Raw genomic sequence first — 27,463 nt, forward strand, 5'->3', positions numbered from 1 at the left:
TTTGTCCGAGGATACATCAACAGGCAGGACACCCCACTACGTACCGCAATTCCTGCTGAGGAACCTCTGTTGGTGACCATAACGTACGTACTTTTGAAAAACAAACACCTGTCATTACTATTATTGTTAGAAAAGCCATGTACTGATTTATTTGTTCCTTTGCCTGTTCCACAGATTCCTGACTACCAGAGAGACCTTAAAATCTCTACATTTTAAGTTTCGAATTGGACTTTCCACCTTTTCTGGGATTGTTGGAGACACCTTCCGTGCATTGTGTGAAGTTCTGCGTGCTGACTTCCTCCCCCAAACCACAGCTGAACTGTGGCTAACAAATGCAGCAAAATTCAATGAAGTTTCCTAACTGTGTGGGGGCTGTGAACGACAAACATATTCAGATTCTGAAACATGTAGGAAGTGGATCTGAGAACTTTAATTATAAAAAAAATACTTTCCCATTGTCCTTATGGCAATTGCAGATGCTAAATGTCGATTTGTCACCGCTGACGTTGGGTCATTTGGATGAGGAAATGACTCGCAGACTTTCAAAAACTCTGACATAATACAACGATAGTATGGAAGGCAAACACAACCAATATACAGAAGTCCCCAGAAAAACCACCAAGCAAGAAGTAGATGTAAAATGCCTTTATTATATATAGTTAGCAATTAAAGTATAACAAATTGTGCCCACAACAGGACAAGAAAAATTACAATAATTAAAATAGATATAAAAAAATATGGTAGAGGCTGACCCAGTTTGTGCATATAAATATATACACCTATAGAAGTAGTGCTTCCCTATTATCGTGTGTATTTAACAAAAAACGTTTTTTTTAAAACAAAAACATTTGTTTATATATATAAAATTAATAAATGATAACCATACATGAGAAGGTATTTATATCATATGTGCAATCTAGCATATACTAGTGCTGGGCTATAATATAAGAATAATAATTAATAGTAATAATAGCCCTCATATGAATATAAAGAGCACCAGTCACTGGTATATAACATATAATATATTCAATACTGTTGATTCTATTGAGTGATCACTGGTGAAGTGGTTGGTATATCTGTGGTTGCCCTTAACGATAGTATGGGAATGATTTTAATTTCCCCCCGCCACAACCTCTTCCTAACACTGAAGGACCGCCAATGCTGTATGTTATTGTTGGTGATGAAGCCTTTCAAATGTCTGGCAACCTCCTAAAACTGTACTCAAGTCTGGACTTGAGTCACCCAAAAAGGATTTTCAACTACCGACTGACAAGGGCATGAAGAACTTTGGAGTGTGCCTTTGGTTTGCTGGCATCTAAATGGCTCATTTTGGGCACAGCTATAAATCTAAAAATAGAGACAATAGATGAGGTTGTTAAAGCGTGTGTTGTTTTGCATAACTGCATCCTGTCCACAGAGCAACCCCACTTTGAACTTGAGATAACTGTTATTACCACATTGCATGATTACCAACATCACCCTCAGAGAACTACAGTTGAACTTGCACTAATGAGGGATACATTTGCAGCCTATTTTGTTTTTGATAGTGGATGTGTTTAATGGCAAGATTAAATAGTTTAACCTGCAAATAACATGTACCTGTAATGTTATGTGCTTTTAATGTTACGTGCTTTTAATGTTATGTACTTGTAATGTTATGTACCTGAAATGTAATGTACCTGTAATGTTTTATTAAAGGGACTCTGTCACCTGAATTTGGCGGGACTGGTTTTGGGTCATATGGGCGGAGTTTTCGGGTGTTTAATTCACCCTTTGCTTACCCGCTGGCTGCATGCTGGCTGCAATATTGGATTGAAGTTCATTCTCTGTCCTCCATAGTACACGCCTGTGTAAAGCAATCTTGCCTTGTGCAGGCATGTACTATGGAGGACAGAGAATGAACTTCAATCCAATATTGCAGCCAGCATGCAGCCAGCGGGTAAGGAAAGGGTGAATCAAACACCTGAAAACTCCGCCCATATGACCCAAAACTGGTCCCGCCAAATTCAGGTGACAGGTTCCCTTTAACATCTTGAATCTAACTTATATAATAAAGATAAAGAAAACAAAATGAGACCAGTATTGTGAATCAAAACAATTTTTACTAACTTTAAAAATTTACAATTTTTTTTCAAAAAGTTAAAAGGATTAATTACTTTCTGGTTCTGTGGGAGGGAGTTACATGGTGGACCAGGGGGGTGTCGGCCTGTGATGGTAGGTTAGGAGTGGTTCGGGAAGTTGTTACAGGGGAAGTGTAAGTCAATTGGAGGATTGGGTCAGGCACATTGGGTGAAGACACATTGGGGAAGACACATTAGGAGAGGAAAACAATTTGGAAGGGATTGACACATTGGAAGGGAAAGAATGAAGTGAAGGTGTGAACGGACTAGAAAACACAGACCCATTAGGAGGTGAGGGTGGAGGGGTGCCTTTAATTTTTTTTCATATTTTTTCTCCTTTTGGACTTTTGTTTTGCTGCTGTTTTTTCCTAGTGCTGAGTTGGTGTTGAAGAAGTGTGGGCTGCAGCACTCGGCTTGATGGTGGAACAGGATAGCTGGGCTTCTGCACTAGGTTGCATAGTGGTGGATGTGGATGGCTGGTGTTCTGCACTCGGCTGCGTGGTGAAGCATGGGATTCTTGGAAGTGTAATGTCCAGCATGTGGTGGTGGTAGACAAGTTCCTTGGCGAGTTGGTGCAGGTGGATTCTGCCACAGCTGCTGTCCTGGAGCTTGTTGCCCTGTAGGTAAAGAAATTTGTGTCTGCTGCTGATATCGGGACTGCTGCATGGCCTCGCTATAAGCATCCTGACAGGCCTTCATCACAAACAGCAAGAGATCAGGACTAAGATTTTCCATCATCATAACCCATTCTATAGTTGAAAAATAATGTTGTGCCGGTCTATTAAGATCGCCTTCCAGGCAATTGTGGACTTCCTGGAACAGTGTATTCACATGAGTAAACCCACTCTCCATCCTATCCACAACCATCTTCATCCCAGCCTGGAAGACCAAACTTAAGTGAATAAACTCGGGCATGACTGACCTCTCCCAAGGCCACTGCCTTCCGCGCAGACCCAAGTAAAGTAGTGGTAGAGGGCTGGGAGAGGGGAAAACCAGAAGGACCGGCTTCCTGTTCCCCAACTTGTGATACCTTCCTGGCTGCTGCATCGCTGGTGGATGATTGGGATGTTGCCACCGGTTCGTTGACTGGTGGATGAGGGGCCTCTCCAACAGAGGAAGATCCAGATTCTACAGTGCTGCTCCAGGTTCTGTGTGGAAATGAAATAAAAAAGATTATTACAAAAATGAAAAAACTAAATAATAGTGAAAGACAACACAAAAGATACTCACGTTCGTTGAGCAAGCGTTGGACTCAGAAAATACAAGTATCATAAAGAGCTTTTTTTCTTAGGAGATTCATGTTCGAAGTGGTGCGCGTGAAAACTTTCTCTTGTCCTTATTGAAGCGATCCTTCATCGAATGCCAATGAACTTTTATTCTCTACTCTGTGAAGGGGGAAGGAAAACAAAATTCTATCTTTTGGCGTTGCATGGTCCCAATCATCCATCAGCGATCTGGCCACTTCTTCCCAGAGTCTTCAGATCAAGACTGAGTCGGAATGATTCTGATCACGGGGGTCCCACAACACTGCTCACTCTTGCACAGCTTGAATAAGTTGGTCATTATCTATGTCACTTCATGACAACAAATTCAATAACTCTGATAAAGGATACTTACACCCTGTCTTTCCTCCTTAGCAACTTGAGGCTAACGACCCTAGGAAGAATCATTTCCACTTGACTGCTCCTGCTCTTTTTGCAGTGTCAGGTACCTGTAAAGAAAATACATGATTTAACATGTCTAGTATTGATAGTCAGTAAAAACCAATCAATAAATCAAATGTGATTACATAATCAGTGTTATGGGCACTTTTGGAACCTTCAGTGGAGGACATGTTGAGCAGGCTGCAGTCAAGTGAAACACTATAGAGAAAAAAAATGTAACATGTTAAAAGCAAAACACAACTTAGCCAAATAAAAGGACACCAATACTTACATTATGCAACAACTCTGCTGGCATCACGGCATGGCCTCTCATCTCTCACTCTAACTTACCAACTGCTCCAGGTCATGTTCCGGTTTCTGTTTCTTGCCAGCTCCATATTCTGTGCCTCTGCTCTCTGCATGCTCCCTGGCTGTGTGCATAGGGGTCGGCGCCTGAACTCTCTGGTTCTTATAGGAATCTGGTCAGGAACAGATTAGACAGGTGCACCTATTACCAAGAGGCCTCCAGTATTTAGTGCAGCTCCACCCAGTGGACTGGGACTGTGCAATGTGTTAGCTCAGTTTGGGTTTAGCTTCTGAGTTTGCCAGGCCTTGCTCTGTGTTACTCCCTCTCTAGAGGCTTTACTCAGTGTTCTTGCCTTGATCTTGCCCGCCCTCCAGGAGGCAGAATATCCTGGTCCCTGTGTCTTTGTTCTTGTTCCTTGTCTTGTTCCATTACCTTGTCTGAACTTAGTCCTATCTCTGTCTCCTTGTCTTTGACTTCCTTCCCTGCTGTGTCTTTCCTTGTGTTCTCAGTCTGCTTATGCTCCACACTCTTGTGGCTCTGCCTGCTCTGTACCTTTGTGGCTTTACCTCTGCTGCACACTCCTGCAGTTCTGCTCCTTTCTACTCTGCTCCCCTCCTGTTGCTGCTGGAATCTCTTGCTGCAGCTCCTCTCTGCATTCCTTGTGGTTCTGCTCTGCTTTGCTGCTGCAGAAACTCTTGCTGCAGTTCCTCTCCGCATTCCTTGTGGTTCCGCTCTGCTTAGCTTCTGCTGCTGCAGTAATCTCTTGCTGTAGCTCCTCTCTGCATTCCTTGTGGTTCTGCTCTGCTTTGCTGCTGCAGAAACCTCTTGCTGCAGCTCTTCTCCACATTCCTTGTGGTTCCAGTTATGACCTGGTGGTGAGGACAATAATGGACCTGGTGGTTAAAAGCACACGGAATGACCAGATAGTTACTAATAATACAGGACAAGCTCTGAGATGTGGGAACTCTGCTGACCGCAATCCCTAATCCTATCACACACACTAGAAATAGCCGTGGATTGCTCCTAACGCTCCCTATGCAACTCGTCACAGCCTAAGGAACTAGCTAGCCCTAAAGATAGAAAAATAAAGCCTACCTTGCCTCAGAGAAATTCCCCAAAGGAACAGGCAGCCCCCCACATATAATGACTGTGAGTTAAGATGAAAATTACAAACACAGAGATGAAATAGATTTAGCAAAGTGAGGCCCGACTTACTGAACAGACAGAGGATAGGAAAGGTAACTTTGCGGTCAGCACAAAAAACTACAAAAAGACCACGCAGAGGGCGCAAAAAGACCCTCCGCACCGTGAGTCGGTGCGGAGGCGCTCCCTCTGCGTCCCAGAGCTTCCAGCAAGCAAGACAAAAATCAAAATAGCAAGCTGGACAGAAAAAATAGCAAACAGAGAAAAAAAAGCAGGAACTTAGCTTCTGCTGGGAAGACAGGTCACAAGAACGATCCAGGAGCGAACTAGACCAATACTGGAACATTGACAGGTGGCATGGAGCAATGATCTAGGTGGAGTTAAATAGAGCAGACAGCTAACGAATTAACCTCGTCACCTGTGGAAGGAACCTCAGAAGCCGCAGCCCCACTCACAACCACCAGAGGAAGCCCATGGACAGAACCAGCCGAAGTACCATTCATGACCACAGGAGGGAGCTTAACAACAGAATTCACAACAGGTTCCGCTCTGCTTAGCTTCTGCTGCAGTAATCTCTTGCTGTAGCTCCTCTCTGCATTCCTTGCGGTTCTGCTCTGCTTTGCTGCTGCAGAAACCTCTTGCTGCAGCTCTTCTCCACATTCCTTGTGGCTCCGCTCTGCTTAGCTTCTGCTGCTACAGTAATCTCTTACTGCAGCTCCTCTCCACATTTCTTGTGGCTCCACTCTGCTTAGCTTCTGCAGAAATCTCTTGCTGCAGCTCCTCTCCGCATTCCTTGCGGTTCTGCTCTGCTTAGCTCTTATAGCTATGCTATCTCTTGCTGTTCTTCCGCTCCTATCTGCAGCCTTGCACTTCTCTTCCTGTGCGAACAGGTCCCAACCTGTTCCTTCATTCTCCTCTCCTTCTGGCTTGTTTCCGTACCTGCACCTCCAGTGTGAACAGGTCCCTACCTGTTCCTTCATACACCACACCAACCTGCCCTGTGTCTCGGTTATTCCTGCCAGTCCTGTGTGTCTTCCGTTCCTGCCAGCCCTGTGTCTCTGCCGTTCCTGCCAGCCCTGTGTCTCTGCTGCTTCTGCCAGCGCTGTGTCTCTGTTGTTCCTGCCAGCCCTGTGTCTCTGCCGTTCCTGCCAGCCCTGTGCCTCTGCCGTTCCTGCCAGCCCTGTGTCTCTGTCGCTCCTGCCAGCCCTGTGTCTCTACCGTTCCTGCTAGCCCTGTGTCTCTGCCGTTCCTGCCAGCCCTGTGTCTCTGCCGTTCCTGCCAGCCCTGTGTCTCTGCTGTTCTTGCCAGCCCTGTGTCTCTGCCGTGCCTGCCAGCCCTGTCTCTTTGCCGTACCTGCCAGCCCTACATCTCTGTCGTTCCTGCCAGTCCTGTGTCTCAGCCGTGCCAGCCTACTCTTCTGAATCTCATCCATGCTCATCTGTTAGTCCTGCCTGATGCCCGCACCAATCCTGGTGTTCCTGATTCCCAAGTGGGACAAGAAGCCACAGCCAGACACCACCCTGGAGTAGCACCGGGCAGCTGCCTGCCGCACAAGCCTGACCTCACCATCAGAGGCTCCAGTGAAGACCAAGGCAGCTGTCATAGTTACGCCCCTTCCAGGGTAGTCTGGTTTGTGGCACAGTAGGCCCACAAACCCCCCAAGCTCACGCCAATCAGTCAGGGCACGAGCGTGACACATTACAGGCAGTAGTCCAAGCACACAGCAGGCAGGTACCAGACAACAGGAACCACAGCACAGCACCAGAACAGCAGCACCGGGAACAAGAGAGCAGCAGTGGGACCAAGAGAGCAGCACCAGCACCAAGACTCCATTCTGTACAGAATGTTTTTCCATTCCTTGTAGATTGCTGCTTAGACATAAAGACATTTCAAAGCTTCTATACTTACATAGACGGCAGCTCCAGGACCAAGACTGTGGTACTGGGACCAAGACGAAGGCAATGGGACCAAGATGGAGGCACCTAATCTACAAGGAATGGAAAAAAAATATAGAGTGCAAAGACAGAAAGACATTTTCACATTTTCTATACTTACACATAGACTGCAGCAATGGGACCAATACGGCGGCAATGGGACCAAGACGGCGGTACTAGGATCAAGACAAAGGTTATGGGACCAAGACGAAGGTAATGGGATCAAGACGGAGGCACCGGGATGGCAGCAACAAACAGTCTAGAAGCAACAGCAAAAACATAAGTACAGAGTACAGAATGCTCCTCTACAAACTTTCCTCTGACATACTCCAATGAAAGCTCATAATCTGGATGTGCATATAGTGTAGTTACAAGTGTATCATAGCTTTTTGGTAGACCACTTAGTAGTAGTGCAGCAGCATGGAAATACTTTTGATGTTCTCCACAATTTCTAGAGTATTTATTATGTAATCCTGCATATCTTGGCCCCTATTTAACTTAGATTGATACAGCTTTCTCATTAATACAGCTTTCATCATTTCTCATTGGGCACCGGTGCTCAGGAAGGATATAATGGAACTAGAGAGAGTACAAAGGAGGGCAACAAAATTAATAAAGGGGATGGGAGAACTACAATACCCAGATAGATTAGCGAAATTAGGATTATTTAGTCTAGAAAAAAGACGACTGAGGGGCGATCTAATAACCATGTATAAGTATATAAGGGGACAATACAAATATCTCGCTGAGGATCTGTTTATACCAAGGAAGGTGACGGGCACAAGGGGGCATTCTTTGCGTCTGGAGGAGAGAAGGTTTTTCCACCAACATAGAAGAGGATTCTTTACTGTTAGGGCAGTGAGAATCTGGAATTGCTTGCCTGAGGAGGTGGTGATGGCGAACTCAGTCGAGGGGTTCAAGAGAGGCCTGGATATCTTCCTGGAGCAGAACAATATTGTATCATACAATTATTAGGTTCTGTAGAAGGACGTAGATCTGGGGATTTATTATGATGGAATATAGGCTGAACTGGATGGACAAATGTCTTTTTTCGGCCTTACTAACTATGTTACTATGTTACTATGTTACTATTAAATAGACATTATTGCTGACTAGTGTTGAGCGATACCTTCCGATATTCGGAAATATTGGTATCGGATTGGATCAGCCGATATTCAAAAAATATCGGATACCCCCGATACCGATACCCGATACCAATGCAAGTCAATGGGATCGGAATTAAAATAAACCCTTTCTTTCCTTGTAGGTTAATTCCACATGAAGGAAAACAACTAAGAATAATGTAGGATGTATTGGGGGAGGTGGAGGAGACATTAAACGCATAGAGGTTTTGCCCAATCAAATGGAATAGCAGGAATTCATTTTTTTAAGATGTTCAGAGTTACAAAGATATTGACTATGTTAAGATTTTTTATATTTTGTCAAGATATTTATGTTTCACTACTTCCATGCTCTTCACCTTCTTTTTTACTTCTCCCACACTTTCTTCTTCATCATCCTCAGCAGCAGCAGCAGCATCTTTTTCATCAACTTCTTCTACACCTTATTCATCTTCTTCTTCACCTTCTTCCTATTATTCTTTTTTTTTCATTCTTCATATTTTTTTTATTCAACTATTATTCTTCTTCATATTCTACTTCTTCATCTTCTTCATATTCTTCTTCATCATATTCTTATTTGTGACAGGCATTCCTGTAGTTGTTATCCATAAAAGTTTGAAGATTACACCTTCCGTTCTGCCTGTCACAAAAGATTTACAACAGGATTTGTCCACGTTCAATTTGGCCTGCAGCAACAGGTTTTTTCCAGGGGCACCACGAGGAGGAACGGACTCACCCCCATACACTGCTTAGTCTTCTTCTGTTTATAATTTAGATATTATATTTTGCTCTGATTTTTAGTCTTATGCTTAATGATCTTCTGCTTTTTGTTCTGCAGCTTCTTGTTCTACTGATTCTCGGTCTTCAGGGTCTTCGTCTACAGGGTTGTCGTCTCCGGGGTCGTCGTCGTCTTCGGGGTGGTCTTCTGGGTCGTCGTCTCCAGGGTCTTAGTTTCAGGGGTCGTCATCTCCAGGATCGTCGTCTTCGGGGTGGTCTTCAGGGTCATCGTCTTTAGGGTCTTGAACTTGGAAATGTAGCAGAAGGTACAAAAAGGCTTAGGAACTGCCGAGAACCAGCTGACGGTACTGGAACCCGGTTACTAAGCAGGAGGTACCCGTGTCAGAAAGCACTACCAAGGACCACCTGACGTTGGTGGAACTCGGATACCCTGAAGGAGGCACTTAAGCCAAAGGCTCTGCCTGGAACCAGCTGACAGTACTGGAACCAGGATGGGGAGGAGAAGGTACAAGAGCCAATGACACTGCCGAGAACCAGCTGATGGTACTGGAACCCAGATGGGTAGCCGAAGGTACAAGAGCCAATGAAACTACCGAGGACTAGCTGACTGTACTGGAACCCGGTTACTAAGCAGGAGGTACCCGTGCCAGAAAGCACTACCAAGGACCACCACACATTGGTGGAACTCGGATACCCAGAAGGAGGCACCTAAGCCAAAAGCTCTGCCCGGAACCAGCTGATGGTACTGGAACCAGGATGGGGAGCAGAAGGTACAAGAGCAAAAGACACTGCCGAGAACCTGCTGACGTTTCTGGAACCCAGATGGGTAGCCAAAGGTACAAGAGCCAATGGAACTACCAAGGACCAGCTGACAGTACTGGAACCCGGTTACTAAGCAGGAGGTACCTGTGCCAGAAAGCACTACCAAGGACCACCAGACGCTGGTGGAACTCGGACACCCAGGAGGCACCTAAGCCAAAGCCTCTGCCCAGAACCAGCTGATGGTACTGGAACCAGGATGGGGAGCCGAAGGTACAAGAGCAAAAGACACTGCTGAGAACCAGCTGATGGTACTGGAACCAGGGGGACCTATTCAAGCTTGTGTTCCTAAGAACCAGCTAATGGTGCTGGAATTCTTATAGGCAGCAGAAGGTCCACAGGAAAAAAAAATTGCTAGGCCGCGAGCCGGCTGTAGTTACTGAAAACCCACAGTCCTACAGGGGGAGCTTGTCCTATTGACACTACAGAACCAGCCTTGATTGCCAGTTCCCGCAGCCCACATAGGAAGCACCTAAACTGGAGGCACCATAGAGTCGGCTAACCCGACCGCAACACGACAGGACAACGTATTGGAGGCAAAGTGACCTTGACACTACCCGGAAACAGCTGGCGTGCTGGAACCAGGCTGGGCAGGAGGGAGGACCCGTGCCAAAGACACTTCTGAGCAGCAACTGGCAGTGTTGGAGCCCAGGGATTACAGGAGAAACAGAGTGTAGGCTGAGGCCTAATTGGAGCAAGTTGAAAGGGAACCTTTAACCCCCCAGGCATTTGCAACTAAAAGAGCACTAATGCTGCACAAGGAAAAGGTGGCTCTTTTAATTATTCTCCTTGCACACGCTGAAGTTAACACTTATAAAATGTGGCCTCTCATACCGTGAAACCGTCATGGAGGCGGGACATTCCTTCTTAATGAAACGCAGCACAGCCGTCATTCATACCCCCTTGGCACCGGGCGCAGCTTCGTCAGCGTTGTTTGAATCTGTCCAGGAGCCTGCCCTGTTACTTTAAACCTTGGGCATACGCAGTCTTCTTAAAACATTTGGTGTCAGGCTGACTGCGCCTGTGTGGCCGCCCTGTCCGAGATCCCGCCCCGCAGTGTTTTCTAATTTATTCACACTGCGGGGCTGGGTTTCATGGGCATGCGCAGTGCATATCTTTGCCTCTCACTCATCTCCTTCTGCCTTCTTCAGACTGTGCAGCGTCAGCTGATCCCTAATCACATGCCACGGCCGTGATGTGGCACAGTCTGAAGAAGGCGGAAGGAGATGAGTGAGAGGCGAAGATATTCACTGTGCATGCCCATGAATCCCAACTCCGCAGTGTGAATACATCAGAAGACATTGCGAGGCGAGATATTGGGCAGCACGGCCGCACATTCGCAGTCAGCCTGACACCAAATGATGTCAGAAGACGGGCATCCCTAACTGCACATGCCCAAGGTTTAAAATAACAGGCTCCGGGACAGATTCAAACAATGCTGAAGAGGCTGCGCCCGGCGTCAAGGGGGTATGAATGACGGCTGTGCTGCGTCTCATTACGAAGGAAAGTCCCGCCTCCATGACGGTTTCACGGTATGAGGGGACACATTTTATAAATGTTAACTTAAGCGTGTGCAAGGAGCATAATTAAAAGAGCCACCTTTTCCTTGTGCTGCACTAGTGCTGCACAAGGTGGCTCTTTCAGTTGCAAACGCCTGGGGGGGTGGGGACAGGTTCCCTTTAATTTCTGTAGTAGTGTGAGTGTGGAGGTAGCAGGAGAAATTGCCTTATACACAGCTGAGGATCAGCTGACATTACTGAACCCCAATAACACGGCAGCAAGTGTTGACTGTGCAGACGGCACTTCCGAGCAGCAACTGGCGGTGTTGGAGCCCAGGGAATAAAGGAGAAGCAGAGTGTAGGTGGTAGGTGCCGCTGTTGGTTGGCCTCGGTCTTCAGTGTGTTTTTGTAACTTCACCACGTGCTTGGTCCGCACATGTTTCCACATATTGTGGTATTGAGGTTGCTGACACTTTTCCCTCTTTTGACTTTCTGTTGACACAGCTTGCATTTGACAAAGCAAAAGTCATCTGCAACTGTGTCAAAAAAGGACCAGGCACTGCATGTCTTGGGAGCACCTGTTTTGGCTTTTGGAAGAGGCATTCTGTTAATGAGTGCTGAAGTGGAGGCTACAGGCAACATAGTCTTCCCCCTCCCCTTCCCTCTCCCTCTTTGGGCCATTCGGGGAATCTCTTCCTCAGAGCTGCTCCCACCACCTTCCTGTACCTCACGCCATGATGAGTCAAGGACCTCATCATCTACACTACCCTCTTCCAACAACTGCTTCTCCTGGGTAGTCTCAGGTGCCACTTTCTGGTGTGTACTGTGCTGCCGAGTCTCATCATCAGATGCGTACTGAGGTGTGCTGACCAGAGGCACTGGCCCACCCGCCTCTTCAGATTCAGAGAGACAAAGCTGTTGGGCATCACTTCATACTGCCTCTTTTTCCATTTCTCGAATGCTGCTTGACTGGCCCCCTCTTTCCAAGCCAAGAGATTCATAGAGCAGAAGAAGAGATGGCTCCTGTCCTGGGTTCTCTGACTGCCTGGGCAATTTGGCAGGTGGTGAAGGAGACAGATGGGTGCTCTCCTGTGCTCTGTGCCTGAGAGGATGTGGCACTAATTGAAGCCATTGTCGGATGGATGGCAGCTAACGCATCGACATCAATTTGTTCATCCCGCAGCAGCGGGGTACAGCGATCTTCTACAAAGCTGTGCATGAAGGACTGTTCCCTGCTAAAACTGGGGGATGATGAGTCACCGGTGCCCGCAGTAGGCACAGAATCCCCAAGTCCTCTCCCTGCTCCACCTCCACACCTACGCCCACTTGCCTTACTCCCTGCCTTCTTCATCTTGGTAGACTGATAAAGATAGGCAGAAAAGTAGTAAGGGCTTAGTGTGCTTATTCCTGAACAGCTGCTAACAGGTATAAGAAACACTAATTTTATAAAGTGTGGACTAGACTTTAATATGAGCTAATGTGGCCTACACAACAGTAAAGTGGAGTGTTTGGTGAACTTTATTAACTTTTTTTTTTTGCAGAACAGACTACAAAGTGAGCTGCACTCACATAGAGACCGTGCAGACAGCCGTGAACGGTGCTGCAAGGCCAAAAAAAAGCTCCTCTATGTACTCCTATATAGTGTTTTTCCACAATCTAGCAGGATATGGATGGAAACCCACTAATAGGAGAAAAACAGGAAAAATGTGCTGCAGGCAGCACTAATGCAAAAAAGGAAAATTGAACAGTATGAGGCAGTGACGCATGTTGAGCTGACTACAACCAGCTGTGGCTGTAGAACAGATAACAGTGTGAGCTGCACTCACACAACAGACCTTGCAGACAGCTGTGAACAGCGCTACAAGGCAAAATCAAGGTTCTCACACAGTGATTGCTAAATTAGCCTGGGTAAAGCACAATGAAGCAAATCGCTATCTCAAAACTGGCCCTCAGTCAGAACACAGCGTCCTGTCCCTAACTGAATTCACAGCAGAGTGAACCTAAAATGGTGGCGGTTACTGTTATAGTGCATCATGACATCATTTCAGCAGCCAGTCAGCCATGCCAGTAGTTACATGCCTACCATGCGGAACAGGATGCGCCCACACTTCTAAACATTCCTCATTGGCTGAATTAAATGAAACGGGCTCTTTGCATTATGGGAACTTCCGATTCTGGTATCCGATATTGCTAAAGTATCGGAACTTGGTATCGGAATTCCGATACAGCAAATATCGGCCGATTCCCGATATTTGCAGTATCGGAATGCTCAACACTATTGCTGACATGTGTCCTTTCATGCACTTTCTGCAGCTGTTTACACATTTCTTTAGAAGTTTCACATTTACATACATGCACAATCTGACCATCATCTATACTGAGAGAGATAGTGCTTTGTGCTTTTTGATCCTTCTCTACCCAGTCTTCTGGTAGTGGGTCATGTGTAGACTACTATGTGTATTTCCACATACTTTCTTTTATCAGCATCTTTACCTTGAATTTACAGGATTGGTAGTTCTGGTTACTAAAATTTGGCACTGTGAGCTTCACAGTTGCTGCTGGTGCCCATCTTTGCTTATTCTTAGCACACTGTTGTTCTCTCTCCTCTTGGTTTTTCTATGGGACTTTGGATTTCTAGGTTTCTTGGTCCATAACCTGTTGACAACGAATTAACCTCTGTACTGTCCAGCCATTCAACAGTGAACATATCTTTGTTCCTGAATAAATAACACAACTTATAACTGCCTTTTCTTATAACTTAGGATCTTAGCATCTTGTCTGTCAGCTTTTAAAGTGAAAGTAAAAACTGTGCTCCAGCTACACAAAGTGAGCAGGAACTTCCTGCATTTTTTTTACAGTGAGTTACTGACAATATAACACTATTGCTGGAGGCAGAAACTCATGCACTATTATTGCTGGAGACAGAAATTCATGCACTATTAAACAGTAGTAAATAGTATTTGTTTCAATATATTCAATAATAAGCATTATTCCAATAGTTTCAGCGCATGTTTGAATATTCCTTTAAAATAACTTCTGCTTTTTTTTAATAAAAACTATCTCATAGTAAGAAACTTTGTATGTTGAAATACGCTTAGGAAGCAGAAGACTGTGAGCAACTAAAATCCAGTCTGACAATAAAAAATGTTTGTATGTACCCTTGACTGCTTCAAATACACAACTACCATAGAAAAGAGAAACAGATCATAAGTAATAGGGTCTGGTCTACTCAAACCATAAGGAAATCTGCTATTAGTTGGGAAAAATATGTCAAGTACTCAATAGGGCAAAAATATACTTATTTTCATCTGTAAGATTTAGCCTATGGTTACATATGTCCAGTAGTCATCAGTTAGAATGGATCTAGCAGCAATCCTGTGGCAAAAAAAGTTGTGCAAACACCAATTTTCAGTCATTTAAAAAAAAAATTATCTATGGAACATTGATAACTTTGAAGTCTATGGAAAACAAATCCATTAATTATTTATCCATTGTTCTCCTATTTGAGAAGGATAAAGGTACCGTCACATTTAGCGACGCTGCAGCGATCTAGACAACGACGCCGATCGCTGCAGCGTTGCTGGGTGGTCGCTGGAGAGCTGTCACACAGACAGCTCTCCAACGACCAACTATGCGAAGTCCCCTGGTAACCAGGGTAAACATCGGGTTACTAAGCGCAGGGCCGCGCTTAGTAACCCAATATTTACCCTGGTTACCAGTGTAAATGTAAAAAAAACAAACACTACATACTTACATTCCGGTGTCTGTCCCCCGGCGCTCTGCTTCCTGCACTCACTGTGAGTGCCGGCTGGCCGTAAGCAGAGCGGTGACGTTACCGCTGTGCTTTACGGCCGGCCGGCGCTGACAGTGCAGGGAAGCAGAGCGCCGGGGGACAGACACCGGAATGTAAGTATGTAGTGTTTGGGTTTTTTTACATTTACACTGGTAACCAGGGTAAACATCGGGTTACTAAGCGCGGCCCTGCGCTTAGTAACCCGATGTTTACCCTGGTTACCAGTGAAGACATCGCTGAATCGGCGTCACACACGCCGATTCAGCGATGTCAGCGGGTGATCCAGTGACGAAATAAAGTTCTGGCCTTTCTGCTCCGACCAACGATGGCAGAGCAGGATCCAGATCGCTGCTGCATGTCAAACACAACGATATCGCTATCCAGGACGCTGCAACGTCACGGATCGCTAGCGATATCGTTGTTAAATTGTTCAGTGTGACGGTACCTTAAGTTTTCTGCTTATGGGATCTATTTCAAATAAGAGATAACAGATAGAAAAAAAAGAAAAAAGTGAACATATATTCCCTTAAAAACAGTGTTTAATGATTAGATATTTAAAATATCTAATATGTTTTGTAGAGTATTATTCCAGCGTATTGCTAAGCTTCAAGTCATTTCCGGAAGTTTTATGCGCTCCACGATGTGAAATGCATTCCCCATTAGTAGTCACATCCGGACATGTACAGTAATGTGAAGCGCACGCCAGTGGAATGCATAGTATTTTTAAAATCTGCTTTTGCACAGTGGTTTCAAGTAGAAACCGGTGGAACGAATGTCTTCTATTGACTTCAGACATGCACATTATCGTGGAACAAATGCCTGAATAGGCGGGATTATTGGTTCCGGATATACACACTACCATGGAACGCAGGCTTGTATGGTGAGGACCTGATATCTATATATCTATTTGTTGTAATGGACTTTACCTGGTTTCTACCGCTGATGATTTGGTAGGCGGAGCTCATTTGGACAGGGTTACACAGCGGGGGTATTTTAAGTCCACTCATTTATGGCCGCCGGCTATGTCTTCTATTCATTATGACATCTGGCATTGTCTGATATATTTATCACACTTGTCGGTCTCCTGATGAACCGTAACAGTGAGGAAACATGTCGGGGCGTACCCCATAAACAATAAATACACCCTATGTCATACTCCGCTACTTTTTAACCCCTTCATGACCCAGCCTATTTTGACCTTAATGACCTGGCCGTTTTTTGCAATTCTGACCAGTGTCCCTTTATGAGGTAATAACTCAGGAACGCTTCAACGGATCCTAGCGGTTCTGAGAATGTTTTTTCGTGACATATTGGGCTTCATGTTATTGGTAAATTTAGGTCAATGAATTATGCGTTTATTTGTGATAAAATGGAAATTTGGCGAAAATTTCGCAATTTTCACAATTTGAATTTTTATTCTGTTAAACCAGAGAGTTATGTGACACAAAATAGTTAATAAATAACATTTCCCACATGTATACTTTACATCAGCACAATTTTGGAAACAAAATTTTTTTTTGCTAGGAAGTTATAAGGGTTAAAATTTGACCAGCGATTTCTCATTTTGATAACGAAATTTACAAAACCATTTTTTTTAGGGACCACCTCACATTTGAAGTCAGTTTACGGGGTCTATATGGCTGAAAATACCCAAAAGTGACATCATTCTAAAAACTGCACCCCTCAAGGTGCACAAAACCACATTCAAGAAGTTTATTAACCCTTCAGGTGCTTCACAGCAGCAGAAGCAACATGGAAGGAAAAAATGAACATTTAACTTTTTAGTCACAAAAATTATCTTTTAGCAACAATGTTTTTGATTTCTCAATGGTAAAAGGAGAAATTGAACCACGAAAGTTGTTGTCCAATTTGTCCTGAGTACGCTGATACCTCATATGTAGGGGTAAACCACTGTTTGGGCGCACGGCAGGGCTTGGAAGGGAAGGAGCGCCATTTGACTTTTTGAATGAAAAATTGGCTCCATTCTTTAGCGGACACCATGTCACGTTTGGAGAGCCCCCGTGTGCCTAAAAATTGGAGCTCCCCCACAAATGACCCCATTTTGGAAACTAGACCCCCAAGGAACTTATCTAGATGCCTAGTGAGCACTTTAAACCCTCAGGTGCTTCACAAATTGATCTGTAAAAATGAAAAAGTACCTTTTTTTCACAAAAAATTTCTTTTCGCCTCAATTTTTTCATTTTCACATGGGCAATAGGATAAAATGGATGGTAAATTTGTTGGGCAATTTCTCCCGAGTATGCCGATACCTCATATGTGGGGGTAAACCACTGTTTGGGCACACGGCAGGGCTTGGAAGGGAAGGCGCGCCATTTGACTTTTTGAATGGAAAATTAGCTCCAATTGTTAGCGGACACCATGTCGCGTTTGGAGAGCCCCTGTGTGCCTAAACATTGGAGCTCCCCCACAAGTGACCCCATTTTGGAAACTAGACCCCCCAAGGAACTTTTCTAGATGCATATTGAGCACTTTAAACCCCCAGGTGCTTCACAGAAGATTATAACAGAGAGCCATGAAAATAAAAAATAACTTTTCTTTCCTCAAAAATGATTTTTTAGCCTGGAATTTCCTATTTTGCCAAGGGTATTAGGAGAAATTGGACCACAAATGTTGTTGTCCAGTTTGTCCTGAGTACGTTGAAACCCCATATGTGGGGGTAAACCACTCTTTGGGCGCACGGCAGGGCACGGAAGGGAAGGCACGCCATTTGGCTTTTTAAATGGAAAATTAGCTCCAATCATTAGCGGACACCATGTCACGTTTGGAGAGCCCTTGTGTGCCTAAACATTGGAGATCCCCCACAAATGACCCCATTTTGGAAACTAGACCCCCAAAGGAACTAATCTAGATGTGTGGTGAGGACTTTGAACCCCCAAGTGCTTCACAGAAGTTTATAACGCAGAGCCATGAAAATAAAAAAAAAAAATATTTTCTCAAAAATGATATTTTAGCCTGCAATTTTTTATTTTCCCAAGGGTATCAGGAGAAATTTGACCCCAATAGTTGTTGCCCAGTTTCTCCTGAGTACGGTGATACCCCATATGTGGGGGTAAACTACTGTTTGGGCACATGCCGGGGCTCGGAAGTGAAGTAGTGATGTTTTGAAATGCAGACTTTGATGGAATGCTCTGCGGGCGTCACGTTGCGTTTGCAGAGCCCTTGATGTGGCTAAACAGTAGAAACCCCCCACAAGTGACCCCATTTTGGAAACTAGACCCCGAAAGGAACTTATCTAGATGTGTGGTGATCACTTTGAACCCCCAAGTGCTTCACAGAAGTTTATAACGCAGAGCCGTGAAAATAATAAATACGTTTTCTTTCCTCAAAAATAATTATTTAGCCCAGAATTTTTTATTTTCCCAAGGGTTACAGGAGAAATTGGACCCCAAAAGTTGTTGTCCAGTTTCTCCTGAGTACGCTGATACCCCATGTGTGGGGGTAAACCACTGTTTGGGCACACATCGGGGCTCAGAAGGGAAGTAGTGACTTTTGAAATGCAGACTTTGATGGAATGGTCTGCGGGTGTCACGTTGCGTTTGCAGAGCCCCTGGTGTGCCTAAACAGTAGAAACCCCCCACAAGTGACACCATTTTAGAAACTAGACCCCCAAGGAACTTATCTAGATATGTGGTGAGCACTTTGAACCCCCAAGTGCTTCACAGACGTTTACAACGCAGAGCCGTGAAAATAAAAAATCATTTTTCTTTCCTCAAAAATGATGTTTTAGCAAGCATTTTTTTATTTTCACAAGGGTAACAGGAGAAATTGGACCCCAGTAATTGTTGCGCAGTTTGTCCTGAGTATGCTGGTACCCCATATGTGGGGGTAAACCACTGTTTGGGCACACGTCGGGGCTCGGAAGTGAGGGAGCACCATTTGACTTTTTGAATACAAGATTGGCTGGAATCAATGGTGGCGCCATGTTGCGTTTGGAGACCCCTGATGTGCCTAAACAGTGGAAACCCTTCAATTCTACCTCCAACACTAACCCCAACACACCCCTAACCCTAATCCCAACTGTAGCCATAACCCTAATCACAACCCTAACCGCAACACACCCATAACCACAACCCTAACCCCAACACACCCCTAACCCTAACCACAACCCTAATTCCAACCCTAACCCTAAGGCTATGTGCCCACGTTGCGGATTCATTTGAGATTTTTCCGCATCATTTTTTTAAAATCCACGGGTAAAAGGCACTGCGTTTTACCTGCGGATTTACCGTGGATTTCCAGTGTTTTTTGTGCGGATTTCACCTGCGGATTCCTATTGAGGAACAGGTGTAAAACGCCGCGGAATCCACACAAAGAATTGACATTTTGCGGAAAATACAACGCAGCGTTTCCGCGTGGTATTTTCCGCACCATGGGCACAGCGGATTTGGTTTTCCATAGGTATACTTGGTACTGTAAACCTGATGGAACACTGCTGCGAATCTGCAGCGGCCAATCCGCTGCGGATCCGCAGCCAAATCCGCACCGTGTGCACATGGCCTAATTCTAAAGGTATGTGCACACGCTGCGGAAAACGCTGCGGATCTGCAGCAGTTTCCCATGAGTTTACAGTTCAATGTAAACCTATGGAAAACAAAAATCGCTGTATGCATGCTGCAGAAAAACTGCACGGAAACGCAGCGGTTTACATTCCGCAGCATGTCGCTTCTTTCTGCGGATTCCACAGCGGTTTTACAACTGCTCCAATAGAAAATCGCTGTTGTAAAACTGCAGTGAAATGCGCAGAAAAACCGCGGTAAATCTGCCATAAATCCGCAGTGGTTTAGCACTGCGGATTTATCAAATCCGCAGCGGAAAAATCCGCAGAGGACCAGAATACGTGTGCACATACCGAAACCCTAACCCCAAACCTAACCCTAACCCTAACCCTAGTTCTTACCCCAACCTTAGTGGAAGGAAAAATAAAAAATCTTTATTTTATTATTGTCCCTACCTATGGGGGTGACAAAGGGGGGGGTCATTCAGTATTTTTTTTATTTTGATCACTGCGATAGGTTTTATCGCAGTGATCAAAATGCACTTGAAACGAATCTGCCGGCCGGCAGATTCGGCGGGCGCACTGCGCATGCGCCCGCCATTTTGGAAGATGGCGGCGCCCAGGAAAGAAGACGGACGGACCACGGGAGGCTCAGTAAGTATGATGGGGTGGGGGGGGAGCACGGGGGGGTGGATCGGAGCATGGGGGGGTAAATCGGAGCACGGGGGGGGGTGGATCGGAGCACGGGGGGGTGGATCGGAGCATGGGGGGGTAAATCGGAGCACGGGGGGGGGTGGATCGGAGCACGGGGGGTGCATTGGAGCATCGGGGGGTGGATCGGACTGCAGGGGGGTGGATCGGACTGCAGGGGGGGTGGATCGGAGTGCAGGGGGGGTGGTTGGAGCACGGGGGGGTGATTGGAGCACGGGGGTGAGCGGACAAGAGCACGGGGGGGGGGGAGCGGACAGGAGGACGGAGGGGAGCAGAGCAGTGTACAGATCGGAGGGCTGGGGGGGCGATCGGTGGGGTGGGGTGGGGGCACATCAGTGTTTCCAGCCATGGCCGATGATATTGCAGCATCGGCCATGGCTGGATTGTAATATTTCACCAGTTATAATAGGTGAAATATTACAAATCGCTCTGATTGGCAGTTTCACTTTCAACAGCCAATCAGAGCGATCGTAGCCACGGGGGGGTGAAGCCACCCCCCCTGGGCTAAACTACCACTCCCCCTGTCCCTGCAGATCGGGTGAAATGGGAGTTAACCCTTTCACCGGATCTGCAGGGATGCAATCATTCTGTGACTTGGCATGACGCATATGCTGTGTCACAGGTCGGGAAGGGGTTAAGACATAGAATCTTGTGCATATTGCTTGATCTTGATCTATTTATTATGGGTGTGCATCTAGATGCTTATCGGTTTGTCGGATATTTATTGTAATGAACAACATTTTGTTATTATTCTTTATCTATAAAACACCTGCAAGGGTTTTTTAGGGCATTTTTATTACTAGCCTTCTTCATCTTTTTCCTATATTTGTATTGTTTTCTCACCTGCAAAATAAGGTGCAATACGGGAGATAGGGACAGCCTTCGCTGAGTGGGGGCACCAAAATCTTACTATTAGGGTGCCAACCTCCACAGCAAGGCAGGTATCTAGACAGGCTTAGTACAGGGATTTTACAGGTCGATTGGTAGGTTATTTTTTTCGGTTTTGGTATCCAACCATTTTTTCGCTGGGGAGGTGTTTTTTAAAAATATCTAATAATTAAAGACTGTTTTTAAGGCAATATATGTTCACTTTTTTTTTAATTATTTTCTGGTCCTATATGTGCTATTGGTATGAAGATAACATGGCTCATTAATGGATCCGTTTTCCATAGACATTGCTAAAAAATGTATCCATCAGAGATCAGTTTTTTAAAAAGTTGTGTCTGCTACATTGTTAACAGAATAGGTGTTCTCAAGACACTCATACTGTTAAGAGTTGTGGCGGAGGACAAAGTCGATGACTCCGTCACTTACCCCAGCAGGCACGGGTATCATTAGAAATAATGGTCTTGTAGTAAATCTTGCTTTCCTCCATCGAGGGTAATAATAGTAATATATCCCTTGGTGCTCGGGGATGGGGACAGCATGGGCCTGTGTGATTTCAAATGCCAGGGCTAAATTTCAGCCCCAGTCTGTACCTGCTAAAAGGTCAGTACTGGATATGTGAACATAGCCTTTATAGCCTATCCCAAAGATACAGGTTTTAAGAAATTTTGACACCTACATGAACATCTTCCTGATTTTGGCAAATGTGAGATGACGGTTACACAGTGCTGGTAAAAAAAAGTTATAGGGCAAAAAAAAGTAAAGTCAGTAAATTGAGAGGTGACTTGCCTGAATTATTGATGTTCATGGAATATGTTCTTTGATTTAGATAGCTAATAGGAAAGGTGGGAGGCTCCGCTTGTCACATCAGGGAGAGGTTTGAGAGACAAAATAAAAAAAAAGAAAAATGCATTAATATATCCCAGTCCAGTCCAATAGTATAGTTGAGGATATGTTTATAGAGACCGAGGAAAATGTGGGTTATCTGGCATCCTGTTATGGAGAGTGGTCAAGACGACATGGCTGTTTAACATGGAGAGTAATGAAGGTAATAAAAAAAAGAAAGCGTGAATCTCTGCATAACTCATTTTGGATTAAAGAGATATGTAGAAGTTTGAAGAATATATTCAGCATGCAGTGCAGGGAAGAATTATTTGTTAGTGGGCAAGGGATCAGCAAGGGATCAAATACATGAACAGTCTATAATTTTGAGGGTAGGTTAATTTTGACATTGAGAGATAAAATATCAAAAATAAAATCCAGAAAATAACATGTTGAGACCCTGCACCTTTGAAGAGTCAATTGGCGCAGCAAAAGTACCTACTCCTGCCTCTTGAGAGCTGTGGTCCCCCCTTGGATGAGAAATAGTGGGTAGTGTCGGTCCCTACATCAACAGAGACTCTAGGGTCACAGGCTTACCACCAAGGTAGGAAGTTGTCTACTCAGCAGCTCCTTCCCCAACATATGTGTCCACCTCCCCTATGACTTTGTGTAGGACTGCCAGATCTAATGCTGGTGTACCTCTACAGTGATTTGTGCAAGACAAATTTGTATGGAGAGTGTTGCTAACAACGTAAAAATCTAATAATTTACCTGTTGTAAATAGATTTGATCATTTGCAGTAATGTTGTTATTTGGTTGCTGTTGCCTAAGCGTTGCTGAAAGACAATAATATTCAAAATGAATGTCAGAGGTGGAGCTATTCACCTAATGGAGGGACCCCACATCTGTCCATATACACTGATTTTTGCCGGAGCAGACCCGGATCGATAAGAAAACAAAGGCCCATTGCACCGCTGCAGAGAGTAACCATGTACACACCTCACTACATTCTGGCGTTAAAATACTCAAGGCTGGGAAAGTTCAATTATTTCAATTTTTCAATACAAAAGGTGAAACTTATATATTATATAGTCATTACAAACAGAGTGATCTGTTTCAAGTGTTTATTTCTGCTAATGTTGATGATTATGGCTTACAGCCAATGAAAACCCAAAAGTCATTATCTCAGTAAATTAGAATACTTTATAACACCAGCTTGAAAAATGATTTTAAAAACCAAAATGTTGGCCTACTAAAATGTATGTTCAGTAAATGCACTCAATACTAGGCCAGGGCTCCTTTTGCATTAATTACTGCATCAATGCAGCTGGCATGGAGGCGAGCAGCCTGTGACACTGCTGAGGTGTTATGGAAGCACAGGTTGCTTTGATAGCAGCCTTCAGCTCGCCTGCATTGTGGGGTCTGGGTTTCTCATCTTCCTCTTGACAATACCCCCTAGATTCTCTATGGGGTTAAAGTCAGGTGAGTTTGCTGGCCAATCAAGCACAGTGATACTGTTGTTTTTAAACCAGGTATTGGTACTTTTGGCAATGTGGACAGGTGCCAAGTCCTGCTGGAGAATTAAATTTCCATCTCCAAAAAGCTTGTCGGCAGAGGGAAGCATGAAGTGCTATAAAATTTCCTGGTAGACGACTGTGCTGACTTTGTTTGATCTTGATAAAACACAGTGGATCTACACCAGCAGATGACATGACTCCCCAAACCATCACTGATTGTGGAAACTGCACAATAGACCTCAGGCAGCTTGGATTGTGGCCTCTCTACTCTTCCTCCAGACTCTCGGACCTCTATTCCCAAATGAATTAATAGATTTACTTTCACCTGAAAACAACACCGCAGACCACTGAGCAACAGTCCAGTACTTTTTCTCCTTGGCCCAGGTAAGACACTTCTGGCGCTGTCTATTAGTCATGAGTGACTTGACACAAGGAATGCGACACTTGTAGACCATGTCCTGGATTTGTCTGTGTGTGGTGACTCTTGAAGCAATGACTCCAGCAGCAATCCAATCCTTGAATGACCTTTTCTTAACAATCCCTTCAAGGCTGCGGTTATCCCAGTTGCTTGTGCACCTTTTTTTGCTTTCCACTCAACCTTCCATTAATATGCTTGGATACAGCACTCTATGAACAGCCAGCTTCTTTAGCAATTACCTTTTGTGGCTTACCCTCCTTGTGGAGTATGTGATTGAGTGTCTTCTGGACATCTGTCAAGTCACCAGTCTTCCCTATGATTATGGAGGCTACTGAAACAGACTAATGGGCCTTGTTAAACTCGTAGGAAACCTCTACAGGTGTTTTTTGTTAATTATTGTAATTTACTGAGATTATGACTTTTGGGTTTTCATTGGTTGTAAGCCACAATCATCAACATTAACAGGTATAAACACTTGAAATAGATCACTCTGTTTGTAATGACCCTATATAATATGAGCTTCACTTTTTGTATGAACTGAATAAATAAACTTTTTGATGATATTTAAAATTTGTGAGAAACACCTGTAAATAGATAGATATATTGACTGTTTCAGGCCATGTTTTATGCCAAAATTGGCATCCTGAACCTTTGGATTTGCTGCCACGTTTCCTGTTTGTTCCGTAATTAAGGATCCTAATCCACACCTAGGTGTCGACACAGCAACGGACTTCAGACCAAACTTGAACTTCTTTTTGCTTATGGGTAGAGTTTCTGAGGAACAATATAGTACTGGAGAATTGTTCAACTTCGATAGACTTCATTCACATCTAAATAGCCATTGCAGTTGGTTAACTTTTAGGGTATTTTTAATATGGCTGATATAGTTATATAGTTTTACATTTCTATTACAATTGTTCTATCCCATTTTATTTTTGCTGTTGTAACAAGTATTATAATATGTAAAACTGTAATTCAACATAATATAACAAGAACATAACAAGAATAAATCCTCATGTTCCCTAAAAAAAACAGGATCCCAAGCATTCATGCCTGCATTAATTTCGTATTATGTTAATTTCTTTCTTATTCTGTTTTCAGCATTAACTTTATCAGTTGCCAGTAGCACAACACATGAAGAAAAGAATCAATCTCACAGGATGAGCCAACCAAATCCAGGTGCGCTGGAGTTAGACAAGAGGATTGCAAAGAAAAGCAAAATTAATCAGTTGTTCAAGACAATGGTAAGTGTGATCATACTTTATGATACCGTAGATTTGCAACCAATAAATTACATCTATAATGGTTATACCCTTAAGATATCTGACTTTCCAATAAACATGTCCATTATAAATTCCCAATGATAACAGCTTGTACGTATTTGTACATGCAGTTGTTAAGTTGACTGGTTAATCAAAATTATCATTTAATAGAGAAAAATAAATTGTAAACAAAATAAAATGCCGAAATATAATCCCCTGGTGAATGCAGCCTCTCCAAAACACGTAATTCCTTTGAACACAAAGATTGTTTTTGCTGTAAGCGAGATACAACAATGTACTTTGTGGCCGGGGGTTTGGATACATCCGTTATGACTTGTTATAATCTAAACCTACAAAATAAGATAATCAAAACAGATTTAACTATTTTTGTAATTAGTTGAATTATATCATTATAAAAAAATAATACAAATGATAATTTTTAATTGTTTTTTGACTATTGGCTTCTTCCTGGAAAAATAAAGTAATTAATGCTAAATAATATAATTCTTATAATACAGAACAGAATTTAAAATCAATTAAAAAGTATACTAAAAAAAGTAATTAAATAGCATTGATATAATTCCTTATTCCAGGTGTAAAAAAATAAAAGCGCTGCAGTGCATGATTCCAATACTTTTCTGTATTACGGTATGTATTGCGGGACAGTATTAGCCCACTCCAATGCTGGAGGATTTGAACTGTAACAACAGTTCAGATGCCTCAATAATGATTACAGGTGGAGTAAAAATAGACGAGAGAGGTAAAAGAAATTAAAGCTGAGGTATAGGTGTTAGAACTCGGTAATGAATGCTAGCTACTGCAGCTCCTCAGCCGCCAGTGTAATCTGAAGACAGGTTTCTTTTAGGCTATGGGCTATGTGCACACGTTGCGGATTTCCTGCGGATCCGCAGCGTTTTTTATCCGCAGCGTTTTTTACCGTGCAGAAATGTCGCAGATCTGCAAGTGATTTACAGTACAATGTAAATCAATGGAAAAAAAGAAATGCTGTGCTAATGGTGCAGAAAACTCCGCACTGAAATCGCTGCGGGTTAAAAGAAGTAGCATGTCATTTATTTGTGCGGATCTGCAGCGTTTCTGCACCCATTGACTTGCATTGAGTCGGGCACATCCACAGCAAAGCCGCAGATCTAAAAAAGATCTGCGGTTTTGCTGTGAGAAATGCTGCAGATCGGGAGGGGGCAGAATGTGGGCGGTGCGTGCGTGGAGACTGTGTGTGTGCGGGGAAGATGTGCATGTCTGTGTGCGACAATCGCGAGGGTCTGCGGGGCTGCTGGGGGTCTGCAGCGGGCTGTCATGGGTCTGCCACGGACTGTCAGGGGTCTGTGCGGGGCTGATGGGGGTCTGCGGCAGGCTGTTGGGGGTCTTTGGAGGGTCTGTGCTGGGCTGTCAGAGGTCTGCGGCAGGCAGTGGGGGGTCTGTGCCGGGCTGTCGGGGGTCGGCAGCGGGCTGTGGGAGGGTCTGTGCCAGGCTGTGGGGGGTCTGTGCTGGGCTGTGGGGGGTCCTTGGGGTTGTGTGCGCATGCAGGCATCGTCTGATGGGATTACAAGTCGTATCGGGCTATGCCTGCTACAATGACAGTGATTGACACATTAGCCAATGATGGGACAGTAGTAGTCTCATCATCTGGCTAATGTGTTGAATGTAAAAAAAAAAAAAAACACAAACATACAAAAGTACATACTGTACAACATATAACATATGACAGAACATACAACATATAACATACAACATATAACAGTACATACAACATATTACAGTACATTAATCCTACAAGCAAACCACGGAGTATAAAGACACCCAGAGGTAAAAATTGTAACAACTTTATTCAATCTCATAATTACACAAAGTTACATAAAATAACAGACTCGACATACAGCGTACACATATAGTCCATGTACGGTGGACAGGAACCGCTGCATATAACACCCTGGGTACAGACAATGCATAAACCGAAAAGCAACCAGGAATATGTCAGTCTTAAAACTTACTCTCTTATCTCTCATTAAAGTGCATAGTGCAGACTGCACACGCCCGGTAAAGCTACGTAAAGCTGTATCAGTAACATCCAACCCAATTCAGATAGATACACGGTACTATGCTTGTCTTACCCACACTGCTAGGTGCCAGCGTCCGTCCGGCGGCCCCGACGCGCGTTTCGCGTTGGCTTCCTCGGGGGGTCGTCCCATTGGGTTGG

The 27,463-nt window shown here is 44.3% G+C and overlaps 1 protein-coding gene across 1 annotated transcript in view; it reads left to right on the forward strand.

Annotated features, from left to right (window-relative positions):
• DOCK2 (dedicator of cytokinesis 2) overlaps positions 1 to 27,463 on the forward strand; it is a 1,209,209-nt gene that overhangs the window by 1,120,609 nt on the left and 61,137 nt on the right. The window contains exon 51 of the mRNA XM_069763868.1: positions 25,088 to 25,230. Coding sequence (XP_069619969.1) covers positions 25,088 to 25,230 — 143 coding nt within the window. The remainder of the gene's footprint in view (positions 1 to 25,087; positions 25,231 to 27,463) is intronic.

The sequence above is a fragment of the Ranitomeya imitator genome, chromosome 4, assembly GCF_032444005.1.
Source record: "Ranitomeya imitator isolate aRanImi1 chromosome 4, aRanImi1.pri, whole genome shotgun sequence".
Classification (NCBI taxonomy): Eukaryota; Metazoa; Chordata; class Amphibia; order Anura; family Dendrobatidae; genus Ranitomeya; species Ranitomeya imitator.